The 26905-nt window shown below is 46.5% G+C and overlaps 1 protein-coding gene across 1 annotated transcript in view; it reads left to right on the forward strand.

Moving 5' to 3' along the window:
• The first annotated feature begins 2504 nt into the window (after window positions 1–2504).
• The window catches only part of Kirrel3 (kirre like nephrin family adhesion molecule 3), a 124907-nt gene continuing 100506 nt past the window's right edge, over window positions 2505–26905 (forward strand). The window contains exon 1 of the mRNA XM_059266741.1: window positions 2505–2538. Within this exon, the coding sequence (XP_059122724.1) occupies window positions 2505–2538 (34 nt within the window). The remainder of the gene's footprint in view (window positions 2539–26905) is intronic.

Below are 26905 nucleotides of genomic sequence, written 5' to 3' on the forward strand. Positions count from 1 at the left end.
GCTCAGCCTCTCCTCTGCCGCTCACTTGGGAGGTATCCTGGTACGTGACACATAAAATAAGTTAGGTTGCATCATGGAGACAGAACCTGTGGACAATCAGATATGACAGGTCACTCATATGCCAGTCTTTAGAACTGTTCCCCTTATGTTCACCTGAGAGTATGGAAAGCTTCCCAGAATACAGAGGAAAGAATTCCTTCCAGCATCCTCGACCCTCCTTCCTCAATGAGCCTCCTAGGCTCAGTCTAGTAGTCCATGCTCTCTTCCATTCGAAGCCACCACTGATGTGCTTTAGGTGGGTATAAGTCAATGATAAACATAATAGGAACCGTCAGCAATTCTGTCATTCTGTGCCTGTCATTCTAATGGTCAGGCTAAGTCTTCCTATTGGTAGCACCCGGACTCTAGATGCAAGCTTAGACAAAAAGCTGTTGTTGGCTGGGACTAGGAGCCTCCTCACAGCCTGTACTTCCACTGGCCCCCTCTCTGCATGCTGCATTCCTGTCTTTCGGAGGTGGCTATTAGAAGGAATCCACAAATATAGTAAGTAAACATCAAAGGGGCTTTGATCCACACGGCCCTCGACAGAACAGGAGCCCCTGAAGAAAGGGCCAAGGCCTTGGATGGGAGAACTTAACATGTCAATTTGGGTGCCTGAGATGTGAAGCCGTTTGAAGTGAGGGCGGTTTGGCTGTGCCTTCAAATGAGTGAGCAAGTGTGCAGGGGAAGGAAGGGAAGGGAGCCTTTGGAAACAGCGCCCTGGGATCTGCCTCTCTGCTCTCCACTGATAGTCAATAAATCCCTTTAAAGAATCAGGAGATCAAAGCTGGTGACCTCCCTGGGCTGTGATGTCCCACCACCACCTGCCAAGCTTTGGTTTTCCCTAGGGCACGAACCCCTAAGCTTGACTTATCTGTTCTTGGGGGCCCTATGCTCCTTTTCATCCTGTTGTCAGAGGCTGGACCTGGGTGGCAGCAGCTGGATGCAGAGCATCCTGAGCAGAGACAGGAGGAAGAATCATCCCACGCTGTCTGTTCTCTGACAGCCAAGATACCTGTCACTGGAAGGCCAAGGACACATCCATGTCATGGACAAGTGTGACACCACTCAGTAGGAGCCTCCTCCTCTGAGAACATGGGTGGAAGCAGCCATGTAGCAGGAATCCTGGCAAATTTCTGTGGGGGTGTAGCTGCAGTCATACGCCCTCTAGAACAATATCAGGTGCCCATTTGCCCAGTGTAGGGCAGCTTTCCCATCTGTCGAACTTCTGAACAAGCAGGTAGAATGAGGAGTCAAAAGCATCAAAGAGAGTCCCTCAACATTGTTGGGCCTCCACCCACCCTCCATCTGTGTCATGTGAACAGCAATGGCCCATTCACATCCCACAAAGCATTGCTGTGGGAATCAAATATTAAAGTGGATGTGAAATTGTTTCAGAATTCTTAAAGTACCTAAGACAAGTCAGGACCAAAATTCAAATACCAGAGTGTATAGCTTGCCTTCTAGTGAGGCAGATGTACTCAAGTCCAATACTCACACACAATAGAAGCTGGTTTACACAATGCTCTACAAAAGATAGCATTTAGGTAGGCATTTGCTACCTAAAGTTGCTCTTCTTCTTGTTCTTCTGGGAAAGTCAATCATGCTATGGGTCCTTGTGTCTCAGCACTGCTGACCTCTGTACTCTAAGTCTACACTTCCCAAGTTCTAGATGATGTCACTGAACAGTGCCTGCCCATAGGAATACACAAGAATCAACAAGTGCAGAATCTCACCTTTCCAGAAGGTTGAACACATCCTGTCTACCCCTCATCTCTGTGTCTTCTCCACTCTCACTACTCATCTTGAGTTACCCACTATGTCTGGTCATGCTGTCCCACTCTGGACACTATCAGGTGCTCTTGTTCAGCTAATCTGGCCACAATCTCAAAGTGCCTTGGTCATGGTCTCCAACCTTAGACTATAAAAAGCCCATATAACCCACAGCAATAGTTACGAGAATGGATTCGAAAGTCTAACTTCAAAATCCTGCCCCCAGCACCTGCTAAGGTTGCTTACATCATACATCTGTGAATGAAGGTTGTAGACAATGGGAAGCACAATGCTCTATGCCTCACACGATGCTGTGAAAATCTGGCAAGAACTATTGACTTTAAGTCATGCCTGGGACATAAGTGCTATAGAAACAAACGTTTGTTAAATAAGTATCCCTGCTTAAGAAGTCTCTTCACGCCGGGCGGTGGTGGCGCACGCCTTTAATCCCAGCACTCGGGAGGCAGAGCCAGGTGGATCTCTGTGAGTTTGAGGCCAGCCTGGACTACCAAGTGAGTTCCAGGAAAGGCGCAAAGCTACACAGAGAAACCCTGTCTCGAAAAACCAAAAAAAAAAAAAAAAAAAAAAAAAAGAAGTCTCCTCACACCTGACCCATTCCCAACTCACCCACTTATGTCTTCCTTCCAGAGCTTGGCCTCCAGAAAAGAGGATGCTGTCTGGTGCTGGGCTACATGGCCAAGGACAAGTTTCGGAGGATGAATGAAGGTCAGTGAGAACCTCCCCTTCCCTCATGGGTGATGCAGTGAGGGGAGGGTATGTCTACAGCTGTGGTGCAGAGGGACCTGGACAAGGATCACACGGCAGCTCAGGAAGGAGAGTGGGGGCCTCGATCTTCACGGTGCTGTTTACACAGGGGAGAACAGCTGGTACCAAAGCATGGGATGACGATGCAGGGCTTTTCTTTTGCTACCTTCTCTTCCCCATGTGTCACCTGCTTCTCTTCTTTCTCTCTCTTCCCTGCCTTTGCTCTTCTACCCCCTTACCCAGCCCAGTAAAACCAGCTTCTGTTATCATTTGAATCCAAAGTTCTCCCTCCTTCTCTTGAATCATTCCCACTTTTTGAACTGACAACACCTTATAGGTTACTCTGGAGAATCATAAAGAATAAGGCAGCATTATATTCCTAGAGCCTTCTCTTAGAGACCTGCCTACTTTCCCAACTCCACAGACTGAATTCTTCTGCCTTCCCCAAGCACCGGATCTCTACCGAGGATCTCTACCGAGGATCTCTACCGAGGATCACCCGTGTCCCAGAGGACTTGGGAAGATATTGACTTTGACATGGGGGCTGGAGTGTGAGAATATCACTGTCACTTATGGATTTGCTGTAATAAAGAGCCAATCCTCTCTCCAGCCCTGGCCATCTGTCTCCATGCAACTAATAACCCTCTTCATCAGATGCCACAGACTGTTTGTCAGGGTTCAAAAGCAGATAGACAATGGCTGGGGGTGCCATTTATTCATTAAAGTCAGACAAAGGAAGCTATGGCTTCTTCCCACCAGCCCAGCTTGCCATGAGCTGGCCCCCATCAGGGCTCATAGCTCCTGTAGCTTCCTTCCCACTCCAAGCAAAAGAGAGGAAACACTCCTATCATCTGGCCATGAGTTACACTGTACACAGCCTGGTGCCTTTTCCCTGAATTCAGCTGCCTCTCCTTCCAACCCACCATCCATGACACTCATGCCTCTGTATGTGGCCCAGACCAGAACCCTGGCTAGCTGGGTGCCTGTCACCGAACCCATCAAGATGACAGTCTGCTAGGAGTCAGTTCAGCATAAGTAAGTCCAGAAAGCTCTTATCTCTTACATTCATTCCTTGCCTGTTCAAGAAAATAGCAGCTTCCAGAAGCCACTTATCATCTGTAGGAGCCCCATGGCTGAGCACAGCCAGGGGATGGGGCTGAATATTTTGTGGCAAGGCCATTAGTCTTGTTCATTGACTTTTTTCTTTCTTATCACCCTCTCGGTTCTCAACACTGCCGCCTAGAAGAGAATTGTAGGCAGTAACTTCCAATTTGTGCGAACTGACAGCATGGCTCTGTCCGTGGTGCTGAATAGACACGTTTTCTTATTGGAAATGCTCATTACAGAAATAGAGGTTGGGCTTTTAGGGATTGGGCGAGCAACTGGGCTGCGTTTGAATCTTGAGGCTCCAGGTGTCTGACCTCTGCTTCTAAGTGACCAAGAAAACGAAGAAAGGGGTGCTGAGCAAGCTGAGCCAAGATGAGTGATGAGTTACAAGTCTCAGCTAACAAAATGGAGACAGGCTAGAGGAGGCCCACACAGTGTGGTGGAATGCAGCAGTCCGCTGGCTCAAACGCCATTACAAGATGGCGCTGGTTTCCTGTTTATCCCGAATGCTAACGTGTCGCTCTCCCGCCCGATAGTACTGACCAATCAGCTTACCGCCCAAGCTCCGCCCCCAGAACCTGCATATAAGCCAGCTTGCCCCGGCGCCCGGGGCCCTCCTCCCGTACCAGCTCTCCCGAGAAGCCATAACCGAGCAGCGTTCAATAAAACCGTGATAGAGGAAGAATCTTGGAGTCGTGTCTTGCTTCCCCGCTGGTCGGGGCGCGCCGCAACTGGTGCCGAAACCCGGGAAACTTCGGACCTTGCGAACGACTCGGAGGAGGGCCGAAGATTCAGAACCTCACACGGGAACGAATGCAAGAGACCCGATTTGGGTGCCGACAAGACTAACACGAGGAATACAACAACATGAGGAAGATGGAGAAGATGATGCTGACCTTCCTGAGAATTTGAAATGTTACAATTGAATTTCACCGCCTCTATTGCTGCCCTAAATCAGACGCGTGCTCATTTGACCACCTTGGGAGAATTTACTGATTTTTTGGTCACAGCTGCATCTTATGTGAAGGAATGGGCTGGGGTGTGGGCGATGGGAACAGTGGGCTTGATTGGTCTAGTCATACTGGGTTGGATCCTCTGTAGGTTGATAAAGCGCAATCGTACAGAGCGTACACTTATGCTATGGCCGCCCTGGATGCTGGCGGTTCCCCAAGTATCTGGTTGGCCCAGCTGAGGGAACTGTAGGCTGTCCTTGCACTCGGAGGGCTCTGCCCATTGCACCCGATTAGGAAGCCTATGATACTGCTCCTGCACACGGAGAGCTATGCTCATTGCACCCGTTTTGAGAGTATCATTGTTCCTCCTACTCAGCACTCGCCCATCGAGCAGGAAGCTCATCATGAGGAGACTCCTAGCTCTGGGTTGCCAAAAACAAAAAGGGGGAACTGCAGCAGTCCGCTGGCTCAAACGCCATTACAAGATGGCGCTGGTTTCCTGTTTATCCCGAATGCTAACGTGTCGCTCTCCCGCCCGATAGTACTGACCAATCAGCTTACCGCCCAAGCTCCGCCCCCAGAACCTGCATATAAGCCAGCTTGCCCCGGCGCCCGGGGCCCTCCTCCCGTACCAGCTCTCCCGAGAAGCCATAACCGAGCAGCGTTCAATAAAACCGTGATAGAGGAAGAATCTTGGAGTCGTGTCTTGCTTCCCCGCTGGTCGGGGCGCGCCGCAGTGGAACAAGTCATACGCAATGTTTTAGTTCTGGTTCTGGAAGGGTCCAAGTCACAATGGGAAGAGGGGAAAGGCATCTGCTTCCAGGTCAGACAGACTTGCTTTGCCAAGTGCCAGACAGCACATTTTCTCTCTTCTAAAGTTCATAAATAAGAGGTATGCTCTGCTTGGGTCTCTTAAACCTCAGCCCATTTGCAGATAAGAAAGGCATCTGCAAACACAGGGACTATTTATGGTTTATAATTATCTCATAGCAATATTCAAAATAATTATAACTCCTACATGTTAATAATTGAACAGGAATAGCAGCCACAACATCAATCAAGCAACAGAATTTTTGGCCCATGCCAGACAACACACCTTGGTATGATTTGAACAATTGGTAAAATAGTTAAAAAAAATAAAATATTATTATTTTTCTCTAAGTGGCCAGAATTCATGAGCTATTGGGACAATTAGCTGCTTTTTCCATTAGAGATAAAGTGGGGATCGTTTTATTTCAGAATAAATATAAAACCCTTGCTTGTGCTGTATTAAAGCATATTTGTTTTGTTTAACAGCATCTAATAAGGTGTCTGTCACCCAGGGAGAAGTGATCCCCTATTTCATTTGTTTCCCTGTTAATTTCATACCTCCTTTTATTTTATTTTCTCCCCACCGCCACCCCCTCCTCTTCATTACATCCCAAAAAATAACAAACATTTGAGAAGGAGCAAGAGGAAAATAATGAATGAACAAGAGCGTTAGAGATCTGGGGCTTGTCGTAAGTTAGAGTAATCTCAATTGGTGCTGTTGAGCTACACAAAGCAATAAAAAGAAAACGCTATTCAAAGATCATTTAAGGAAGCATGTGATAGTCAATGAGAGAGTTGCTCTATTTGGGAGTGCTTAATAGCTTCTTGGAGAAAATCTGTAGCAGTTACAGGAATGGGAGGGTTGGTAAATGTTGGGGGAGAGAGTTCTTTTCTGTTTGGACTCAACAATCTGGGGATCCAATAAGGCTAAAGACAAAAATCAACTAAGGGCAGACAAGGATGGAGGGGATAAAGATGGGCTGGGCCCGAAATGTCAGAGTTGTCTGATATCATTGGCTTCCAGTGATTAAGAATTCAGTGTTTTAAAGGAACCGTTGGAAAGAGATTGTTTATTTATTCATCAAACATTCATTGAAAACCATAAAAATGATACCAATTTTTCATAATAAGTGTCAGGCTCCACTGTAAGCACTGGAGCTGTTAAACTGAATAAGACATAGTTCCTGCCCACAAGGACCTCACAGTAAAATCACAAGCTTGTCTCACTAAAAACATCTCTACAAAAACCACCTGCTCACACACCTCACCTAAATCAGAGCCCCTCTCCCTCACCATATGCTCCACCTGGCCAACCAGTCTGTTTTCTTTGCAGTATGTATCACAATTTGTGATTGTGCATCAACTTCCTTCTTGTATACTGTGAGCCCCACCTGTGGGGGAGGGAAGATCTCACTTCCATCTTTCCATATCCTTGATACGTCTCAATGACTCACACATAGGGAGAGTCACTTATGGTAAATTACTTAGGTAAATGTTTAATAGAGGCTGGGAGTCACAATAGAAGACTATCAAAAGTCACCTGCAGTTGGGTATCAGTTGAGTCTTGAGAAGGAAACGGAGCTCTTTACATAATGTGTCTCTAGGCTTGCCATGCTTTAATCCCAAAACTTAGAAGGCAGTGGCAGTCAGATCTCTGTGAGTTCTAGGCCAGTGTGGTCTACATAGCAAGTTCCAGGCCAGCCAGGGCTACACAGTGAGACCCTGACCAGGGTTGTCTTCACATCTTCAGCAGCACCCCGAGTCTTGGGTGTCCCTTCAGTTATGGGTTTAGAAGCTTCTCGAGACCCAGGCAGAGTGAAGAGAAGGTCAGAGAGACTGTCCTTGACCATGGTGATCCAAAGGCAGAAGATTATAGAGAGATCTATATTGAGGGGCACAAGTCCCATAGGACCCAGATATTCTGTGAGGCCCATCTTGAGAAGGATAAACAAGAAAGGGTGTATTTAAAGGAGAGAGGAGGTAGGGAAACCCTGGCCCCCCTTCTGTCTGGTTCCTGGCCCCATACTGGAGTGGGCCTGCACAAGTAAGTTTCCTACACAGAGGTGGCCTCTTGAGCTGCAGAGAGGGGCAGACAACAAACTTCCAGGACATTCAGAATCCCAGTGGGTGACTACTTCTCTCAGTTCAGTGAAGGGAAAGCAGCAATGCCTCCCAGAGATGTCTCATCTTCCCAGAAAAATCCACTCCGTGACTAGCACAGCACCATGGGATGACTGAAGACTCTGGCCTCCTGGAGCACTCAGGAATGATAAAGCCAGATGCCTGGTCCCCAAGCCAGCTCACAGCCACTGGGGGTACCACCATGCTAGTTCTGGTTCTATGGTCAAGTGCATGCCTACCATAGCTCCTCTCCTCACCACTCAGCCCTATTCAGGAGATGGGGCTGTAGAGGATGGGAACACAGAGTCTTCTGCAGCCCTGAAGTCCTTTGCGATGGATGGGAGCCTTTCTCTCTTTCTGTAATGAGTATAGAACAACACTGATCTACCATCTCCTAACAGATGTTGAAAAGAAAAAAAAAAGCTGCCCCATAGTTGGAGCAAGTATGTGGAACCAGCTGTGGGAGCTTGTCCCAGCAAGACCCTAGACATCTAGAATTCAGCCCTCTCAAACACAAAATTGAATAATTTGGATCAGGTCATCCATAAGGCTCTATATCCATTTGCTTTTATGTTGCCGTGACAAAACACTGAACAAAAACAGCTTGGGGAGGAAAAAGTTTATTTGCCTGGCAGTTGAGAGAAGTCAGGGCAGAAGCTCAGGGAAGGAACCTGAGGCAGGGACATCCAAGAGGAGTGCTGCTTACTGGCTCGTCCCTGTGGCTTGCTCAGCCTGCTTTCCTATGTGTAAGAAAAGCCCAGGACCACCTGCCCAGGGGTGCCACTGCCCACAGTGAGCTGGGCCCTCCCCCATCAATCATTAATCATGAAAATGCCCCCACAGACTTGTCTACAGGCCAAGCTGGTGGAGGCAATTCTTCACTTGAAGTTTCACCTTCCTGGGTGACCCTAGCGCATGTCAAGTGGACAAAGACTGACCAGCCAAGGCTCTAAATTGTGATGATGCAAACTCTAATCCGCCTCTCAACCCACTGCCCATACCTTGTTCTCTCGCCCATCCCATAATGTTGCATGCTCTGGTAACCAAGGGATCCCTGGTCACCAAAGGAGCCTGTTTTAAGTTGAGTGGTTTTGCCATCTGCCCCCCAAAGCACTTCAGAGTTTCTTTCTCCTTGCAGAGAAGATCAAGGTCCTGGTTGACTTCGATGCCACCCAACCTGCAAATGGACTGTACTTCTATCAGTGCAAACGGGAAGCAGGAGTTGGTAGCCTGGGTCTTCTGACTACAGGCCAGAACATAGGAAGGGTGAGCCCCATTTGTGTGGGCAGCTCTTGCCACGAGGCTCCTTGGGGCCAGTTTGGCTCATGCAGAGGGCGCACAATTATTTTCCTGAGAGTATTCCTGAGGTGCCTGCCACAGTTCCCAGGATGTTGGCTAATACTGTCATTATGTTAGTTGGAGCTTTGGGGCACATATTTTTTTCTTATTTCATTTTTCTTGATGATGTGTTTTCCTCCACTGGGGCTACAAAGCTGGTTATTTGTATAACGCCTCTGTTTATTATTTATGGCAAGACCCAGGCTTCCAGGGCACTTTATGATGGTTATTTAATTCACTCAGCATCTTGGAAAAAGAGACCAGCTATTTTCATTCTCCTGCCACAATCTGATGGAAGATTCTAGAGCTTTGTCCCAGGCTGATTCCTCCAGCCATCATTCCTACAGAAGACCTGTTTATCCAAAGCCGGAGGGTTTCCTGGGCTGCAGACCACGCCAAATCACTTTGTAAATTTCCCCTTCCCTCTCCTTCCTATCAAGATCTCACCACATCCTGGGGATTTTACCTTCTGGGGATCTTCTGAATTTGCACCTCCTCTTCGCCCTCCCTCCCTCTCCCTTTCACTTTCTCCCCTATACGCCTATTCTCTCTCTCCCTCCATCCCTCTCTCTCCCTCCTTACCTCTTTCTCCCTATCTACCTCTCACTTTCCTCATCATATCCAACCACCACCCTCTGCCCATTTCATCTTCACACATAGCCAAAGCCATGCATCGAAATGAAAACTTGATACTATGTTCTAGAAACTATTTCAGTGATTCTCTATTGCTTTTAAGAATATGTAAACCCTTTTCCATGTTTTATAAGGCTCCACATTAATCTGATTCCTGCCAGTTCTCCAATCACATGGCTTCCTTTCTCCTCAAGAAGACTGTTCTTTCTTACACAGGACTTCGGTGTCCTTGGTTTCTCCTCTTAGAACATACATCACACTCAACCCATCCATCTCCCTCCTCTTTGCATGCTAATTTCTGCTTATCCTCCAAACCTTAGCATCAATATCTTTTCCCACTGAGTCCACTGATCTGCTCTCCCCAGGCTAGGTCAAGTTTGTGAACTACATCCTCCTGTAGACCACACCCTTGCCCTCCAGAGCTCTTACCTCCGTGTACAAATGTACGTTCATAGTGCAGTTGTTTCATTAATAGCTGCCAGCCCTCCCAGTCAGTAACCTCCATTAGGTCGGTCATGTCTCAGGGGCCTAGCTCAAATGTTTGCACAAATGGAGAATGGTATGAGAGTAAAGACAGGGGCTGGTTTTGGCCCCAGGATGCTGGGACTAGGTGAAAAGGAAATATGAGCATGCACCTGGAAAAGAGAAAAATGCCCCCAGGGAAGGTATGTGACTCGCCCAGCATGACAGCCAGCGGGAAAGTTGGGCCCAGGATCAGTCAGGGGAAAGTGCCTAATCAAGCTGGTTGGGGTACTCTTTGAAAGAGACAGGCTGCGAGAACCTCCAGGGAAAAAGAAGGAGGCTGTTCAGACAGTGACATGAGAGAACATATAGAAGTCATCCCCGCCCACCCTCGCCCCCACAGACCAGCACTGTGCCAGGCTCAGAAACTCTGAGCTGGATGGACATGTGCTCTGTCCCCAGTGACGCTGCTGTCCAGCAGGGAAAATCAGCCATTTTTCATGCTAGTTGGTTGGCTGTCTGTTTCGGTCTAATGTATTTTATTTAGCATTGTGACTCATAAGCCTAAAGGTCAAACACTGTTTGGGAGTCAGAAATCTAGATGCAATTCCAGCTCTAGTCATGGTAGGCTTAGAAGCAGATCATCATAGATGTGAGACCAGAAGGGGGCCAAAGGTCATCTAGTTGATGGATCCTTAAACTTTCTTCACTTGCCCACCTTTTGCTGAAAAAAATCCTATGTGACTCCAGAGATATATAAATGTCTATGTTTATATGACTCCAAGTACATAGGCTCGTAAAGTAAGCATTTACTGATGATAAATGATAAAGAAATTAATATTTCTTAATCTTTGATACACAACATAATTTTACCACTTATTAAAAACAAAGGCAAATTTATACACTAATGAGATAGGTGTGCTTGTTTATTTTTACATAAATAATTAAATCTTGACTAAATATTTGCTGCTGCAGGGTGTGGAACATTTCCAACGGTTTTCAGATCAGTATTTTGATCTTAAAATTGTCAATGCTGAGAATTCTGCTTTGCATAAGCACATCACAGAACATGGCAAAAGTACATTTACTGCACTTCAGCAATTGTTGGAAATTCTGTCCTAATCCCAACCCAAAGTTCATTTCACACTTTTTTTTTATAAAACTCAAATCACCAATTTAAATGGAAATTTTAAAAAAAAATCAAACACTCAAATTCAGTACAATCCAAAGATACACTACTTGGATACTTACACAAAGAAATGATGGTAGAGAAATATTGAAGCCTTTGTCTTCCATAATTAAATGGCTTGTGTTTCTACGAGAGCAAAAACCTTGCACTCAGACTAAAAACACCGCAATTTGTACCATTCAGTAGTCTCAAAACTGAGCTAAGGTGACTTCAGGAAGCATCTGTGGTGTGATGGAGTGTGCAGTACATAGTGCACATGCTGTGTGTTCAGAACCAAGGCTGCATTGCCTCTGAGTGATGCAACACAAGTGAGTATCGCCAGAGACACCTGATTCACTGCATGTTTGACTTCAAGTCCATTTTTTTGGACATTGGATGCTCAAAAACCTTTCACTGATGCCAAATTCTCTATCACCTCCACATACAGTCTATAACAACCCCCCATGGGGTCATGATCCACAGTTTAATAAGCTGGGATGTAGTCCACACCATCTTTTGATGGTTCAACATCCTTGCCAAGTTCCACTGGATAGGAAGACTTGATGAATACTGTGGATCTGGGCACTTAGGACTGACCACCATTCATCCAATGGCTCTCTGTGCATGGCACGGTGCCAGCCCCATGAGATGTGACAGTGGCCCCTGATCCCAAGGCTATCAAGCACATAATATTGTAGTACAATGTCCCAGCTGCCTCCACCAAGTATGAATAATCAGCTGTGGCCACAGAGACAGAGACTCCATTCAGGCTGTAAGCCATGCAAGGTGTATCAAGGATGGCTTCTCAGAGAATTTGACACTTGGCTGCTATTCTTAAAGAGGCCATTGCAGCCAATGTCTGAATCCTTCTATTAAAAAAAGAGAGAGAGAGAGCCAGGCGGTGGTGGCGCATGCCTTTAATCCCAGCACTCGGGAGGCAGAGGCAGGTGCATCTCTGTGAGTTTGAGGGCAGCCTGGTCTACAGAGCAAGATCCATGACAGGCTCCAAAACTACACAGAGAAACACTGTCTCAAAAAAAACCCAAAAGAGAGAAAGGGAGAGAGAAACACTCTCTATCAAGGCCATGGGCACCTGTCTCTTCTTTCAGGTTCTTATAAAGAGGTTTCAGATATTATAGTCCTTCAATCCAAGGAGTCTTCATCCTAGCACTCCAACTGCCCTAACAAGGGGTCAAGTGACCTGGGAAATAGCTGCCATTGGCAAGACATTGGTCTCCCCCTGTGCTGTGTCCTGAGGAGGCCTCCTCTCCACTCTCTGTTTCTATATCCCTCATCTAGTCTCAAAGCTCCATCACTGAATTCACTGAATACTGAGACCCTCGCTCCAGCGCCTCCCCCCCACACACAAGAGTCTGGAAAATGCATAGAAGAGTGGAAATAAATGAGGTGCCTAATGACCTGTAGTGCCATAAAGTTTTTAGAGCTGTACAGCAGAATGAGTAGGTTTGGGGCTGAGATGAATTACCCAGGACTTTACTGAAGGGAAGTCAATAAAAATCTGAAGGCACTTGTACTACCTTCGCAAGGTGGTCATTGCACAGCGCCAGGTCCAGCACTCTGGAAACAGCCATGGGGTACTGTGTTTTCCCCTCTACTCCATCTGCTGCTTCTCTGGGCCTTCCTTGCTGAAATATATTTGTTTCTATGGAAACGGTGTTGTTACTGGTATGGGAGGAGTTTAATGACATTCAGAAGTACCAAATCAAGTCCATTTATATAATGGTTTGAAATACACATAATAGCCTATGGAATATAGGACACGGTGACAGTTTCAGTAACTGCATACTGAGTGTGGGATAAATAGAGCACTGTAACAGCTCCCCACCTCTGAATCAAATGGACCAGGAATAACCACCATTTTTATCAGGAAAGGGAGGCATGTCTCAACCTCTGTTCACAAAAGCATCTTGAAACATGGCACAGGCCACTCGTTTCTCATTGAGGAAGGGTGCTATGCCATGGTTCTTCTGCACCTGCCAAGGTGTGGCCCATAATCAGGTACTGTGGGTGCGGGCATGTGGCTGTGGATGCTCTCGGGACCTAGAAAGAGGCAAGCTTCCCATCCAACACCCCTTAATCTCTCACTCTGGCTAGCCTGCGGCTCTCATTGTGCTGATAGCTGCACTTGGGTCTGTTCTGAAAGATCATTTCTGTTTGATTTGGGGATTTATCAGGTGCTGACTGTGTACTCAGAGCTGTGGGAGGCATGGAGGAATATCCTTACTTTGCCTAGTTAACTCCAGAGACACAACCTAACTAAGGATTCAAATGTGATCTTTTTTTTTTTTTATCTGCAGGAGAAGAGGGTACCTGAGTGACTTTAAAATTGACACAGGGGAATGGAGGCAACACAGGGTATCACCAGAGTGACTTTAAAAAATTGGCATGAGAGAACAGAGGCAACATAGGGTATCACCAGCCTGTTACCAACTATCAACTGCGGACAACTAGAACCTAGATTTGTGGGGACTCTGGGACATGCTGTAGAATACTGACTCAAAGTCAGGAGACCCAAGGAGCACAGCATCTACACACTGACTCTTGAGAGAAATGGGTTGGAAGACATTTAGGGCATGCACACAAGGGGTAGGGGTGTTAGCTTCCAGGACTGCTTGCCTGATTGGTGTAAGTACCGCCTAAGAGAGAGCCCCAACAGCAGACTTCTCAGGAACTGGCGACAAGAAGCTGCCCCCACAGTTTCTGAAATGGTACAGCCTAGAGATTCAAGGTGGTCCAACAGAGCTGGTAACTTCCATCAGAAATTGAGGTTCTGTGAGAGACTAGTGGCTAGTGACAGAGAAAGGTGGGGTGAGAGAGCTGAAGAGATATACAAAGGATGTTCTCTTGGGGCACAGCAGTGGGTAAAGCCAGCAGTTCTGACTGCTGCAGTACTGGGAACTTCAAGAAAGAGAGAGAAGGACCGGAGCTAACCCATGAGGATGTAAGATCAAAACACCACATTTATATGCTTGTATCATTTCCTCTCCACCACATCAAAAGTGTCGTCCCATTTTTGAAAAATCTTATTTCATGTGCGTGGGTGTTTTGCCTGCATGTATGTCTGTGTACCACATGCATTCCTGGTGCCTGCAGAAGCCAGAAGAAGTCATCAGATCCCCCAAAACTAGAATTACAAATGGAAAGGCACTAGAGAACCTCCATGTGAGTGCTGGGGGTTGAGCCTCAGTCCTCTAGAACAGCGGTTCTCAACCTGTGGATTGAGACCCCTTTTGGGGTCACGTATCAGATATCCTAAATATGTGATATTTACATTATGATTCATAACAGTAGCAAAATTACAGCTATGAAGTAGCACTGAAATAATGTTATGGCTGGGGGTCACCACACCATGAGGAACTGTATTAAAGTGTTGCAGCACTAGGAAGGTTGAGAACCACTAATCTAGAGGAACAGAAAGAGTTCTCAACTGCTGAGTCACCTCTCCAGCCCCATCCCTGCTTTTTTTTTTAACTTTTATTGCTTAGAACTGTATAAAGTGTGTTCTGATGACGTTAATCTCCCATCCTCCTTAATCTCAACCCCACCCCTCAAATCCCTTTCCCACATTCGTGTATTTAATTTTTGTTTTGTTTATTTGTTTGTTTGTTTATTAGTTTTGAGATTCCCTGGGTTTAACCAGGATCGCCTATGTGACCATGAGTTTGGAACTATCCTTGAAAGTGGGATGGGCTCCTTAAGAGGTGCATGCTGGAGATAATGACTGCCCCTCCCCAAGAATCCCTCAGTAGCCAATAGTTCTTTGGGGAGGAGTAAGGCTTAGTGAGTCCCTCCCTGATCCATGATTGACTGCTGATAGGCCCAATCTTGTGTAGACCCATTGCAGGCAACCAAGGGTGCTATGAAGGAAGCCATGACTGCATTGGCTGTGCCAGGCCCGGAAGACAGTATTTCACAGCCAGTCTCCCTATCCCCCTACTCTTACTGTCTTCCCAGCCCTGTGTGGATCCCTGGATCCCTGAGCCTCAAAGAAAGTGGTATATTTGCCTTGTTTAAGGCTGAGCACTCAACTATCACTTATTCTCAGCATCCTGAGCAGCCATACATCTCTGTAGTCACCACTACTCATTGCAAAGCGAAACTTCTCTGATTAAGGCTGGGAGTGGCATTTGTCTATGGGTATGAACTTAAATGGTTAGGAATTATTCGGTGCCATGACAGTTTACCTAAACAACAATAATAACTTTACCCCTTGGACTTAAGACCTCCTCGGCCAAGGGGTTTTGACTGGGTTTACAGTATCAGACATGCATTCTCTCTTGTGGATCAGGCCTTGAATCTGATTAGAGAGTATTAGTTTCCCCCATAATAGATGTACCAATATTGTACCAGTTGGTACATCTTACCTGGCAGGTTGGTATTATAGTTGATAGGATTCACAGCTGAGCAAAACCTTTGATGTCTTTTCTCCCTTGGTATCATGTACAACACATTCTAGGACTATGGAAGCTAGCTAGCATGAAGGAAGCTCAGTTTCTGCTTACTTTATATCTTGAAACCAAGGTGTGTTTTCAGCAATGGGGTTTTATCAGCTAGTTCTGGTAGACAGCCAAGAGGAATGGCAAGAAAGAGCCTGTATTGTTTGGAGGCCTCTGGGATCTCTCTAGACAATAACTTATAAGGAGCATCTCACAGCTGGCACCAGGGTTTTTGTTTAGCAACTCTTGGCTTCCTGGAGCAGCATTACCCAGACATTCAATATTTCTCCCATCTAACACTTACTGTTTTTTAACTTATGGTTTTTAGTCAGCTTACAAATCAATGGATTTCCATATGGCTTTATCATACATCCTTAGTTTTAATCAACCCTCCCCCCTCATCCTCCCATCCCCATCCCCCTGCTTAAAATTTCTACCTCCCAAATCCCCCCTCTCTGTTTTTTTATCACCCATGTTCTGCTATCCCCACTTTGAGGATGAAGAAACTGAGGCTGAGAAAGACTGAAACATTAACCTAAGGCATATGGCCAGGAGGCAAACTTGGCTTCTCATTTCCACTCTGCTTACTCCCGTAGGTGATTTAGAGGCAGTGTCCCCATCATCAGGAATGGGAGATGCGACTAACAGGGCTGCAGTGTTCAGTGCTCAGAACGACTGCCTCATATCACCTCACCATGCACTACTCACAGACCCTACTCTGATCTTACCCTAGATCAAGATTAGACTGCCTGGGCCTAGTATTGAGTGAGTTCTCTGGGCAACACTATCCAGGGTCACGGGAAGGAAAGGCACATCCTGGGGAAGGGGCTTTGACTCTGATGGTCCACAGAAGAAAACCTCTTCCTCATCCCTCCCTCTATACTCTCCTCTCTCAGCCTTACTCCTGAAAACACCAGGGAGGGATGTCGGCCCACACTCATCCCTGAAGCAGTATTTCTACAGCCTGTTTATAGGCTGGTTTGGTTGTTTTGTTTTGTTGCAAAATATAGCCTCAATACTTAGACAAGGGAGGCAAAGGCTGAAGAGTCCCTAATTAAACAAGTCTCTTTCTTATTGAATATCTTGGAAACTAACATGCCAAAGGGCACAATAAGCCACCAAAAGTGGGGAACACAGTTCTCAAAACATTTTTACATGATGTATTAAGCCTAGTACTCCCTTGAAATCCACACTGGGAAATGGTGGTTTGAGGCCCATATCTGACACTAGCTAGTTGTGTGAGCATTGTCAGATAAGAAAAAAAATCATAGCTGCTTTGTGAAGACCAGTAAAATAACATGGGGAAATGCCATAAATTGTAAGGTATTATACAAATAAGATAGTGTGTTATTATTTGCATGAAGCAAACACTTCCCCAGGTAATGTTTAATTAAGAATCAAACATAGAAACAAATGTTTTTAGACATTAGTCTGTTCTTGATGGGGAATAAAACCTTGTCTTTGATCTCTCTTGATCTATGTTTTCTAATCTGCAAAATGGGTATATTCATGATACCAGCCCTCTTAGTTGCATGCATTTGTTGTAAAGATTTTATATATATATACATATATATATGTGTGTGTGTGTGTGTGTATATATATATATATATATATATATATATATATATATATATATATATATGGCTGTGCAGGTGCTTTGGGAGGATATAAAGTTCCATAGAATTTATTGTACCAAGTGGCTACTCCAGTTCAATCCCATTTGTGCAAAGATCAAAACAGGAGTGTTGGGAAAGGGATGGCCTGTGGGTAAAATTACAATGATGCATATTCTTCATCCTTATTCCTGAGGTAGGAGCTTTGCACATATGTGTTACCAGGGGGAAACAGGACTATTTCATGTGTGAATGGCAAATGCAATATTAAAAGGAAGCAGTTGGGGGAGCCCTGGAGAGGTCAGTGTGGGCTCTGTACAATGCAGCAGGTCAGCATGGATGAGTTCGGCCTCCCAAGTCAAGTCAGGGGCTGTCATGGGAGGACTCATAGAGGGCACTCTGCCCTGAGATGTAGGAGAACCAATTCCCCTTCACATAGCAGCTGGGGAGCCTTGAGCAAGTCCCTAACCATGCTGGGCCTCCATGTCCACATTATTGAAGGAGAATAAGGAAATCAACCCCGAGCATTGTGAAGGCCAAATCCAAGCTCAGCTGTTTAAAAGGGGGTTTTGTAATGCCCATAAGTGGGAGGTGACACGGTGCACCTATTCACTCAGCTGTCACTGGGTACCGTGTACCGATCACTGCAGCCATGATCACTGACTCATCATTTAGTCTGTGCCAGACACCCTGTCCATCACTCTAGACACATCAGTTTATTTAATGATCACCCCAGTCCTGAGGGATAGCCATACTAACTCCCTTGTCCACATGAGGCAATCAAATTCAGGAGAGAAAAATAACTTTCCCAAAGCCATCCAACCAATAAATGGCAGAGCCCAGCCCTGGAACACACAAAACTCCGAGCTCTATGCTAAATGTTTCATCCTTTTCTGTGGTGCTTCTGTAGAGCCAGTGGTGAGCCTTATTCTCAAACCCTGCCAGGTCTTCCTTGACTTACGTCTTCCCCATGCTTCCTGCCACCAGCCCCGCTGACCACTCTTCAGATGCTTCAGGACCTCTCCCCTTCGCGCTTCATCCTCTCCTCCTCCTCCTCTTCTGCCAGGCCTCCCATGGCTATCTGTCCTCTATAGCGCAGCCATTTGGGCCTCTAATTTCCATCCCAATTCATGCCCTCAGCTTCCCAAGACCCTGGGCAATGGGTCTCGCTTATCTAGAGCAGCTAGTGGGTGTGTGGAAACTGAATACCTCCCACAACACAAAAGCCTTCAGAAGACAACAAGGACAGATGGGAGAGTGCTAGGTTAGTACAGCCAAGTCTTACCCGCTCCTGATAGATGTCCCCAGAGGCAAAATCAACTGACCTTTGGTGCCAGCTCAGAGCTCCTGGCTCCCTCTCATCCACCACATGGTACAAGGACACAATGCTTCTGCAAATCTCTTCTCTATAGGGCACTGTCATGTTATCTTGGCTCATTCCTTCTCCAGAGATGAAGAAACTGTTTTAAACCTGCCGCCCCACCAGCTCTGCTCCTAGCTTCCAATGCCATTAAGTTTCATTATAACGAATAAACACCACAATGACATTTATAAGTTACCACTGAGCACAGAAGCACAAATATGAAGCAGATAAACTGCATTTGATCCAAATAATTACTGCAGGCAATATTGGGCTTAGTCTGAGCTGGCAGCCGGCTATGGAGTAATTTATTAGATTGCGTAAGGCAATGTTGCACGTTGGGTTTTTCATTATTGTGTCTCTTCCCCTCTCTGTGGCCTAAATAGGTTACGGGAGTTTAGACAGTGCACGGCCAAACAAAGACAGACTTTGCTCAAGCAGATTAGGGCTGGGAACGCCATCCAAGGTCCAGGGATGGCTGCTTCCCAAGCAACACGCATACTTGTGAGAGAAGAGAGAACTGAGATTATGTTGATGCTGCCAGCCAAGGACGGCTCCCTGCCCTCCCCACCCACTGGCCCAGATACAGAAAGGGGCCCCATGGAGGGAGTCAATGACAGGCTGGATGCATAGCCTGGGTTTCTGCAGCAGACTCCAGCCAAAGACCCTCTCAATCAAAAGACCCCTCCATAACCTTAGGTGGCCCTGGGCAGTCCCACAGCCCAGTCTCAGACCTGTCTTTCTGCAATGAATAAAAGAAAGGAAGCAATCTGCCACCAACCCTACAAAACAAAGCAAGGAGAGCTGGCGAAGAGCAGCCTCTCCTCTGCCAAACCTGAACTCATAAAGTTTGATTCAAGGGGTTACAATACCTCCTATTCAGCATCCCTCCTGCCCCATTCTCCCAGCCTTTGTAAATTACCCAATAAGCAGCAAGGACCTGTAGTTATTGTGCAGTTAAATGGTATTTGCCCAGTAAATCCTGAGCAGAGTACTCATGGTGATATACAGTAACTAATTACAGACATGAATTCTCTCCCCAAGACGCCAACTGTTACCAAATATTGCTGTGTTTAGGGGAGGAGGTTTCAAAGCTGCTCTGCTCTCTCCAGTGAAGCCATGAGTAACTTTGCTATTATAGGAGCCATAAGCATCTCCAGAGGCCTTCCAGCTGGAAAATAGAGATGTCCTAAAAGGCAGGCAGGCATGGACCACTCTCCCAAGATGGCAGCCAACAGCTGCCCCTGATCCCATGCCCCAGCAGAAGGGTTCTGGTAGGCACCAGCCTGCCTCCCTGAGTTATCTCGAAACAAATAAGCATCACAGCACTGCAGTAGCAATTGCGAAGGCCCACAGCTCCAGCAGTGCAGGGAATGGAAGTCATCAGTCACCAAACCAGGCCTGAGCTGAGGAAGCTGTTGTAGAGGATCAGCTTCTACATCTAAGGATGTGCCAAGGAGGAGAGTGGAAGTCGCCATTCCAAGCCAGGCGTGATGGAGCATGCCTGTAATCCCAGTACTCAGAAATCAGAAGCAAGAATGTTATGAGTTCAAGGACAGTCTGGGCTACATAATGAGATCCTATTGAAAGGGACAGACACAGAGAGAGAGAGGGAAGGAGAGAGAGAGAGAGAGAGAGAGAGGAAGATAATTTAGTCAACTAGAAAAGTGCTTGCCATGCAAACATAAGGACCTGAGTTGATTTTGAAACACATGTCAAAAAGGCAGGCATGGAATCAAACATTTGTAATCCAAGTACTGGGAAGATGGACACAGGAAATTGCTGACCATTGAGAGCTCCAGGTCTGTGAGTGATGCTCTCAAAAAAACAAGGAGTTTGAATGCTGGACTCTAGACAGGCACACATACACACAAAGAGATTTAATAGTCACGCCTTAGCCTGGGTGCAGAGAACTTTCATCCTAAATTAATGTTTATGGGGCTCACCTCAGCCCTAAGGGCACATGAGAGTATTACCCTGATCTAGAGTTGGGCAGGGACTATACGTGGAAGGTATAAAGCAGATGGCCTATCATTGTCACATCTGTTCTTAGAACACAGCTGGAGCAGTTAGAGGGCACTGTATTCAGTCTCTGCCCTCTAAAGAGGAAAGCTAGGGATGAAACTCCCTTTGCACTCAGTACAGCTGTGTAAACAAAACCAGTATTGAAATGAAAGAATTCAAAACCTAGTTCCACTATCCATCATCAATGACCTTAGGCCAGTTACTTACCCTCTCTGAGTTCGGTTCCTCATCTATGACATAGAAAGGGCTTTATGTCTCAGGATTGCAGTGGAAATGGCCAGCCTGGAAGTGGGCCTGTTCCTGTATCCTAGGAGGTCTGTCTCTACCCATTCCGTCTCCATCTAGTCAGCCTGTCTTCTGAAACATCAGACTCAGTGACACAGCATAAGCCTCTCTGCAAGGAAGAACCCAACTCTAACCCCCAGAAGTCTGAACATCCCCTCTCCTTTTTCATAAGTGTACCCCCAGAAGACTGAACATCCCCTCTCCTTTTTCCTAAATGCTTTTAACATAAAACTTCTCTGCTATACACATGCCTACATCGAACTTTTAAAAGACACGGGGAGCCATTACAAGTTAGCTGTGTTTTCTTGGCTGGTGCCTCCTTGGGTGGAAACAAATAAGAAAAAAAAAATCTCTTGAGGTTGTGTCTTTGACGGTGACAAAAGAGAAAGTCAGAGTGAGAGGGAAGAAGACTGAATTGGTTGGGCATCACCACAGCGGGACAGTTGGATTTGAGCCTCAGCCACTTAAGTCTCTACTTGGGAGGCTGGTGAGCGATCCTTCTCCATAGGGTACTGAGAGGTTGACTTAAGTAAGATAATATATGAGAGGTGCTCTGTGAAGCATAAAGTGTATACAAAAGTTAGCTGTGGCTAATATCTTAAGCCAACCAGAAGACTGGGCCCAGAATCCCAGGGCAGTGAGAAGAATCACTTTTTTAATTAGGACACATATATAGTCAGCTCTCAATTATCTGTTGGCAAATTGTCCCCATTCCTGGCAAATGCTATCACCAAGATTGCTTAATGAAGTCCTCTGCTAACATTTCACAGCTTCTTGTTCTGTTCTTATTTGCATGAGGCCCAAAGGGAATGAAAGTCCTTTAAAGGCAGAATCAGTTAATATTCCCAGTCTCTCCTAGGGAAGATGTGAGCCAGAGACATGGCAAAGGGGCGGGAGAGTGTGGCTGACACTAACTTTGGACTAGTACAGAAGTGATGCTTTCCACCCAGTTGAGGAGGAGACAGGGAGGGAGCCCCACCATGAGATTGTGAGTCTGGCTTTTTAAAGTATATACATATTTATTATGTATATATTAGTATACTATATATATAATATATATATTAGTATACTATATATATTAATATATATACTAATATATATACATATATATATATATAAATTCTCAGAAAATCAGATACATTCATATTCACACAAGAATGCCAAAATGCATTCCAAAGTGAAAGTAAGTTCATTAGCTCGGGTTGTCCATCATGTGGATTATTCCCACCCTTGCTCATCTCCACTAACAAAAACTATAAAGAGTTGGTTGTATTCAGGAGAAAGTAAGATCGTTTGGTGGGTAAAGATGCCTGCTGCCAAGCCTGACTATCAGAGTTTAATTCCTGGGACTCACATGGTAAAAGGGGAGAACCGCTTCCCACATCACACACACACACACACACACACACACACACACACACACTGAATAGTGTATTTTTTTAAAAGTTGATTTAAAATTTAAAGTTGATTGAACTGAGAACATATACTAGAATGGTTTCCTTGCAGCTGGGAACAGCTCAAGAAGTCACCTCGGGAAGTGCCAGACTTGAGCTGTGGTTCTCAGTGTAAGGTTAGTGCAGAGAGACAAAAGCATTTTATAGTTAATGCCAGTCTGCCCCAGCCACACAGTATCCAAAGTGCTTACGTTCCTGTCAGTGGGACAGAGTCAAGCTGCCCTTCACAGAACCTTTGCAGATAATCTAAACTGAACCAGGCCTTCTGAGCCCTTGAGCATTGCACACAGAGACCTTGGGGTCCCATGCCGGGCCAAGGGCAGGACTTGGTTCTCTAGCCCTGTCTTTGCAGAACCACATGACATTTCATGAATAATATGATTGCATAAATTGTTTAAGGTGTGTGAAAAACTGTTGACTTTGTCCAATGCCTTCTCTGTTTAGTTTGGAGAAAACAAGGCACATTCAGAGAGAGACAGTAGCTGGCCAAGACTTCAGTAATCTTGGGAGTCTAGAAAGAGTGCATACCCTGAGGTCAGTGTTGTTTATGGATATGGGTACATCCCAGCTGTGGGCCCCCAACTGTTGGAAACTGGTAGACACAGGCTCCTTGACACACCATGCAAATCTACCATCACAACCTCACTAAACTTGAGTCCAGGAAACTATATTTCTAATTAGCTCCATGGATAATTCTTCCGTACATAAAAGTTTTAGAACCATGCTGACTGGCAAGGCCTACAGCACTATAAAATGACTACTTTAAGATGCTTGTTTTAAAAAGATCATATTTAGGACACAGATCTTCCCCGGAACAGACCAAGAGTCCCTGAGGAATGCCTTTGACTTCCTTATGCCTCAGGTTTTATGATTTTCATCCTTTGGGCTTGCAAAAAGTAGAAGTTTGGGTAAGTTAGAGCATGCAGCATCAGGGTTTGGAAGAAGGGGCCTGAAGGGGGCTGATTATCTAGTAGTCTAGTTTCTGCATCTTCCAGGTGATCAACCTGAGCTTCAGGGAGGGCAGAGGCAGGTCCAAAGGCACACAACTAAGAAGTGGCAAAGCAGGGTCCTCAGGGCAAGCACAGGATACAGCTTTATGTGTTCATCCTGTGACCTTCACAAAGAGTGAAAGATGCTAGGCATCACAGGGTAGGCTAATATGCAGCCCAGTTTCAACCTGAGCCCAGTGGTACCCAAACTGATGCTCTGTAAGAGACAACTATGAATGTACTTTCTGCCCATGGCTGAGGCCTGCATCCCCATCTGGGGTACAAACACAACCCTCACCCTGCTCTTTAGCATCACCTTCCTATTGCCCACCACTGTTCCATGTTTGAAGTCACAAAAATCCGAGATGCAGACAGAGGAGTCCATCCTGAAACCCATGGCCAAGTAGCAGCAGGTCTGGACACCATCCAGGAACCTGCTTCGTGCCTAGAATGCCTCCCTTCTACACTTCCCACTGTCACTACAGACCTGTACCATTCTGCCCATCCTCATCCTCTGTGGGTGACCTCAGACAGGGATGGATGGGCTCCTTCACAGGCACAGAGGATCCCCATTTGCTGCAGCACTTATCAGCATCTTCTTGGCACCCAGACCTCTGCTGGATCGATGGAGGAGTCCCCCTCCTGCTGCTAATGAGCACAGGGCAGGCTCTGGCTGGAGCTGCAACTCTGATAATCAGCAGGCACAGGATTTATAGCGACTTTGGACTCACCCTGCCTTGGTCAGCCCGATTGCTCTTCATTAGAGACTCATAGTGTCCAGGACAACCTTGGCAGATTGTGTCCTGAGAACAGGGGTGTGAGGTGTTCAGAGTCACAAGCCATCTGTGATGCCCTAACTCCTGCAAGGAATTAGGGAATGGAAGAGGAGTAAACACTCCTGGGAAGAGCAATGGGTACTCCCGTGTATACCCAAACAAAAACCTCATGTCCTTTCTGGAACATTCATGACACTGACAAGCTTCTCCTCACCTGTGCATCAGAACCAAGCTTCCAGTGGCTGCAAATGACGATGTTGGAGCTGAAAGTGTCTTCAAACCTCTGTCTCAGCAAAGGTCACGGGGAAGGGGACAGTAGGGGAAAGGTCCTGTCTCCAACTAAGTTCTCCCAGTTTCTCTTTCTCCCAAGGAAGATGAACCTAGATGACCTCTTGCTATTACAGCAGAACTCAAAGCCTGTATGAACCTTAACCAGAGTTAAATACCTGATTCCCGACAGCTGGTCCCAGCATGCTCTGACTAGATGAACCTTGACCCACTTAGATAGTCACACCAATATATATGACGTTTCATATTTGGAGATGAATTCTCAGGTCCACACCAAATACTATGTAAGACATGAAAGTAGAAAGAACTCTTTAGAGGAGGGGAGACTAACAGGAGGAGTGGAGAAGAAAAGATGGCAGTGGAGGCATGAATATGATTATGAGGGATGTGTGTGTGTGTGTGATAATGAAACCCATTGTTTTGCATGCTCGCTAAAAGGAAATTTTAAAGAAACAGCAGCAAGGAGGGTCTGAGAGATAGCCTTCCATGCAAGTGTGAACTCTGAGTTCAATCCCCAACATCTATGTAAAAATCCAGGCCCGATGGCGTGCACTTACAATCCTGGCACTGGGAGGTAGGGACAGGAGGATCTCTGGGGCTCCATGGCTAGCCAGCCTCGCCTCCTCAGCAAGCCCCAGGCCCTAGTGAGTGCTGTCTCAAAAATAAGGTGGAGAGAAATTGAGAAAGATATCTGATGTCACCCTCTGGCCCCCATGTGCCCACACACACACACACACACACACACACACACACACACATGCACACACGCACACACGCACACACACACACACGTGTGCATGCTCACACACACACATGCATGTACATTACCTGGGCCAAAGTAAGTGCTCAGTAAACGTGAATCATTTTACACCTTCTTCTCCCTTCCAGACCCATTGACCCAACTACACCCAACACACCTTCCTTGAGTGATTCAGAGCCCTCCCCATCAACATGCTTACCATGAGGCTGACTCACCTCAGACCAGCTTCACTTCCAAAGACAACAAGAGGCTCCACCATCCCCGATAGCAACAGCCTCCACCACTGCCCCCAAATGCTATCAATCCTACCTCCAAGTGGATGTTAAACCCATTTTCTTCTTTCTACCAATACAGCCTTAGCTCAGCCCTTATGACAGCACAATCTTCCTAATCCGTCTTCCTGTCTTTGGATGATCCTTCTCTATCCATCCTCCACCATCATCTTGTGATCTTCCTAAAATGGGAATCTAAGAAAATGGGTCCCAAAGCTCTGATGGCTTCTCATTAAGCGCAAACAAGCATCTCAGCACAAATATGAGGGCTGGTGCAGTCAGCCCCCCTCAGCCCCTCCCCCATCTCCTAGTCTCACCCCAACACTCTCTGTCTCTGGGTGTGTCCCTCTCTGTGTATGTGTCTGTCTGTCTCTCTGTCTGTCTGTCTCTGTGCGTGCGTGTGTGCATGTGTGTGTGTGTGTGTGTGTGTGTGTGTGTGTGTGTGTGAGACACTCTCTTCTGGGTTAGTGTCCCCTCCTGATAATTTTCTTCCATACGTACTCCACACACCAGTTCAAACCAAGAGTGATAGCTGTCATTAAAGAAGGTAGGAAAGGTTCTGTGTCCTTTAGACCCAATGTCCTGTTCTGTTCTCTCAAACAACTCGACAAGTTTCCAACATAGAAACTAGGGCTCGAGAAACTAAGCCGCTTCCCCAGCTTATGTCCCAGCTGTAAGGAGATAACAGCCTGGAATGATGTGACCCTGGCGCTATCACTCCCTGGCCATATCCTGACCTCCAAACTTTGCTTAGTGTTCAGCTATCCAGGAGACACCCCCTCCCTACCCTCATCTGGCTCGCCCTGCGGACCACTGCAGAATCCAGCCCCCTGTGGCTCCTTCTTTATTTCTCATTTTGGGCACTGATTCTGTGTAGCTTCTTATTCCAGCTCCAGGCACACACCTATGCTTTCTCCAGGCTCTAAGCCCATGGCCAGCAGAAAACCCAGTCCTTTGCCCCACCCCCACCCAGCAGAGGTGGCTCCTGCCCCTACCTCAGGCCCCGAGGCTGCTATAGTCACTGTCGCGCACTTAAGTCCTCTACAAAAGTTGAATTTCTTGCCTGTCAATCAGTGGGCTAGTGCAGTCGGGCAGTGGTGGCGCACGCCTTTAATCCCAGCACTCACCCCTGAGGCAGAGGTAGGCGGATCTCTGTGAGTTCAAGGCCAGCCTGGTCTCCAAAGCAAGTTCCAGGAAAAGTGCAAAGCTACACAGAGAAACCCTGTCTCGGAAAAAAAAAAAATCAGTGGGCTAGTGCATTCCCACCACCTGAATCTGTGGAGATCACAACTGCATGGGTGCTGACGAGTCCCTTCCCTGTGTCTCCAGGTACTGTTCTGGTGTCACTAGGAGCCACTGGATCCTGCTCTTCTTCCCCCTTGCTTGCTTCTCATGACAAGGACAGCTTTCTTTAATCTCATAAGAGGCAATTTACTATGTGCTCTGAGCTGAGAGAA

Source organism: Peromyscus eremicus, chromosome 7, assembly GCF_949786415.1.
Source record: "Peromyscus eremicus chromosome 7, PerEre_H2_v1, whole genome shotgun sequence".
Taxonomy (NCBI): Eukaryota; Metazoa; Chordata; class Mammalia; order Rodentia; family Cricetidae; genus Peromyscus; species Peromyscus eremicus.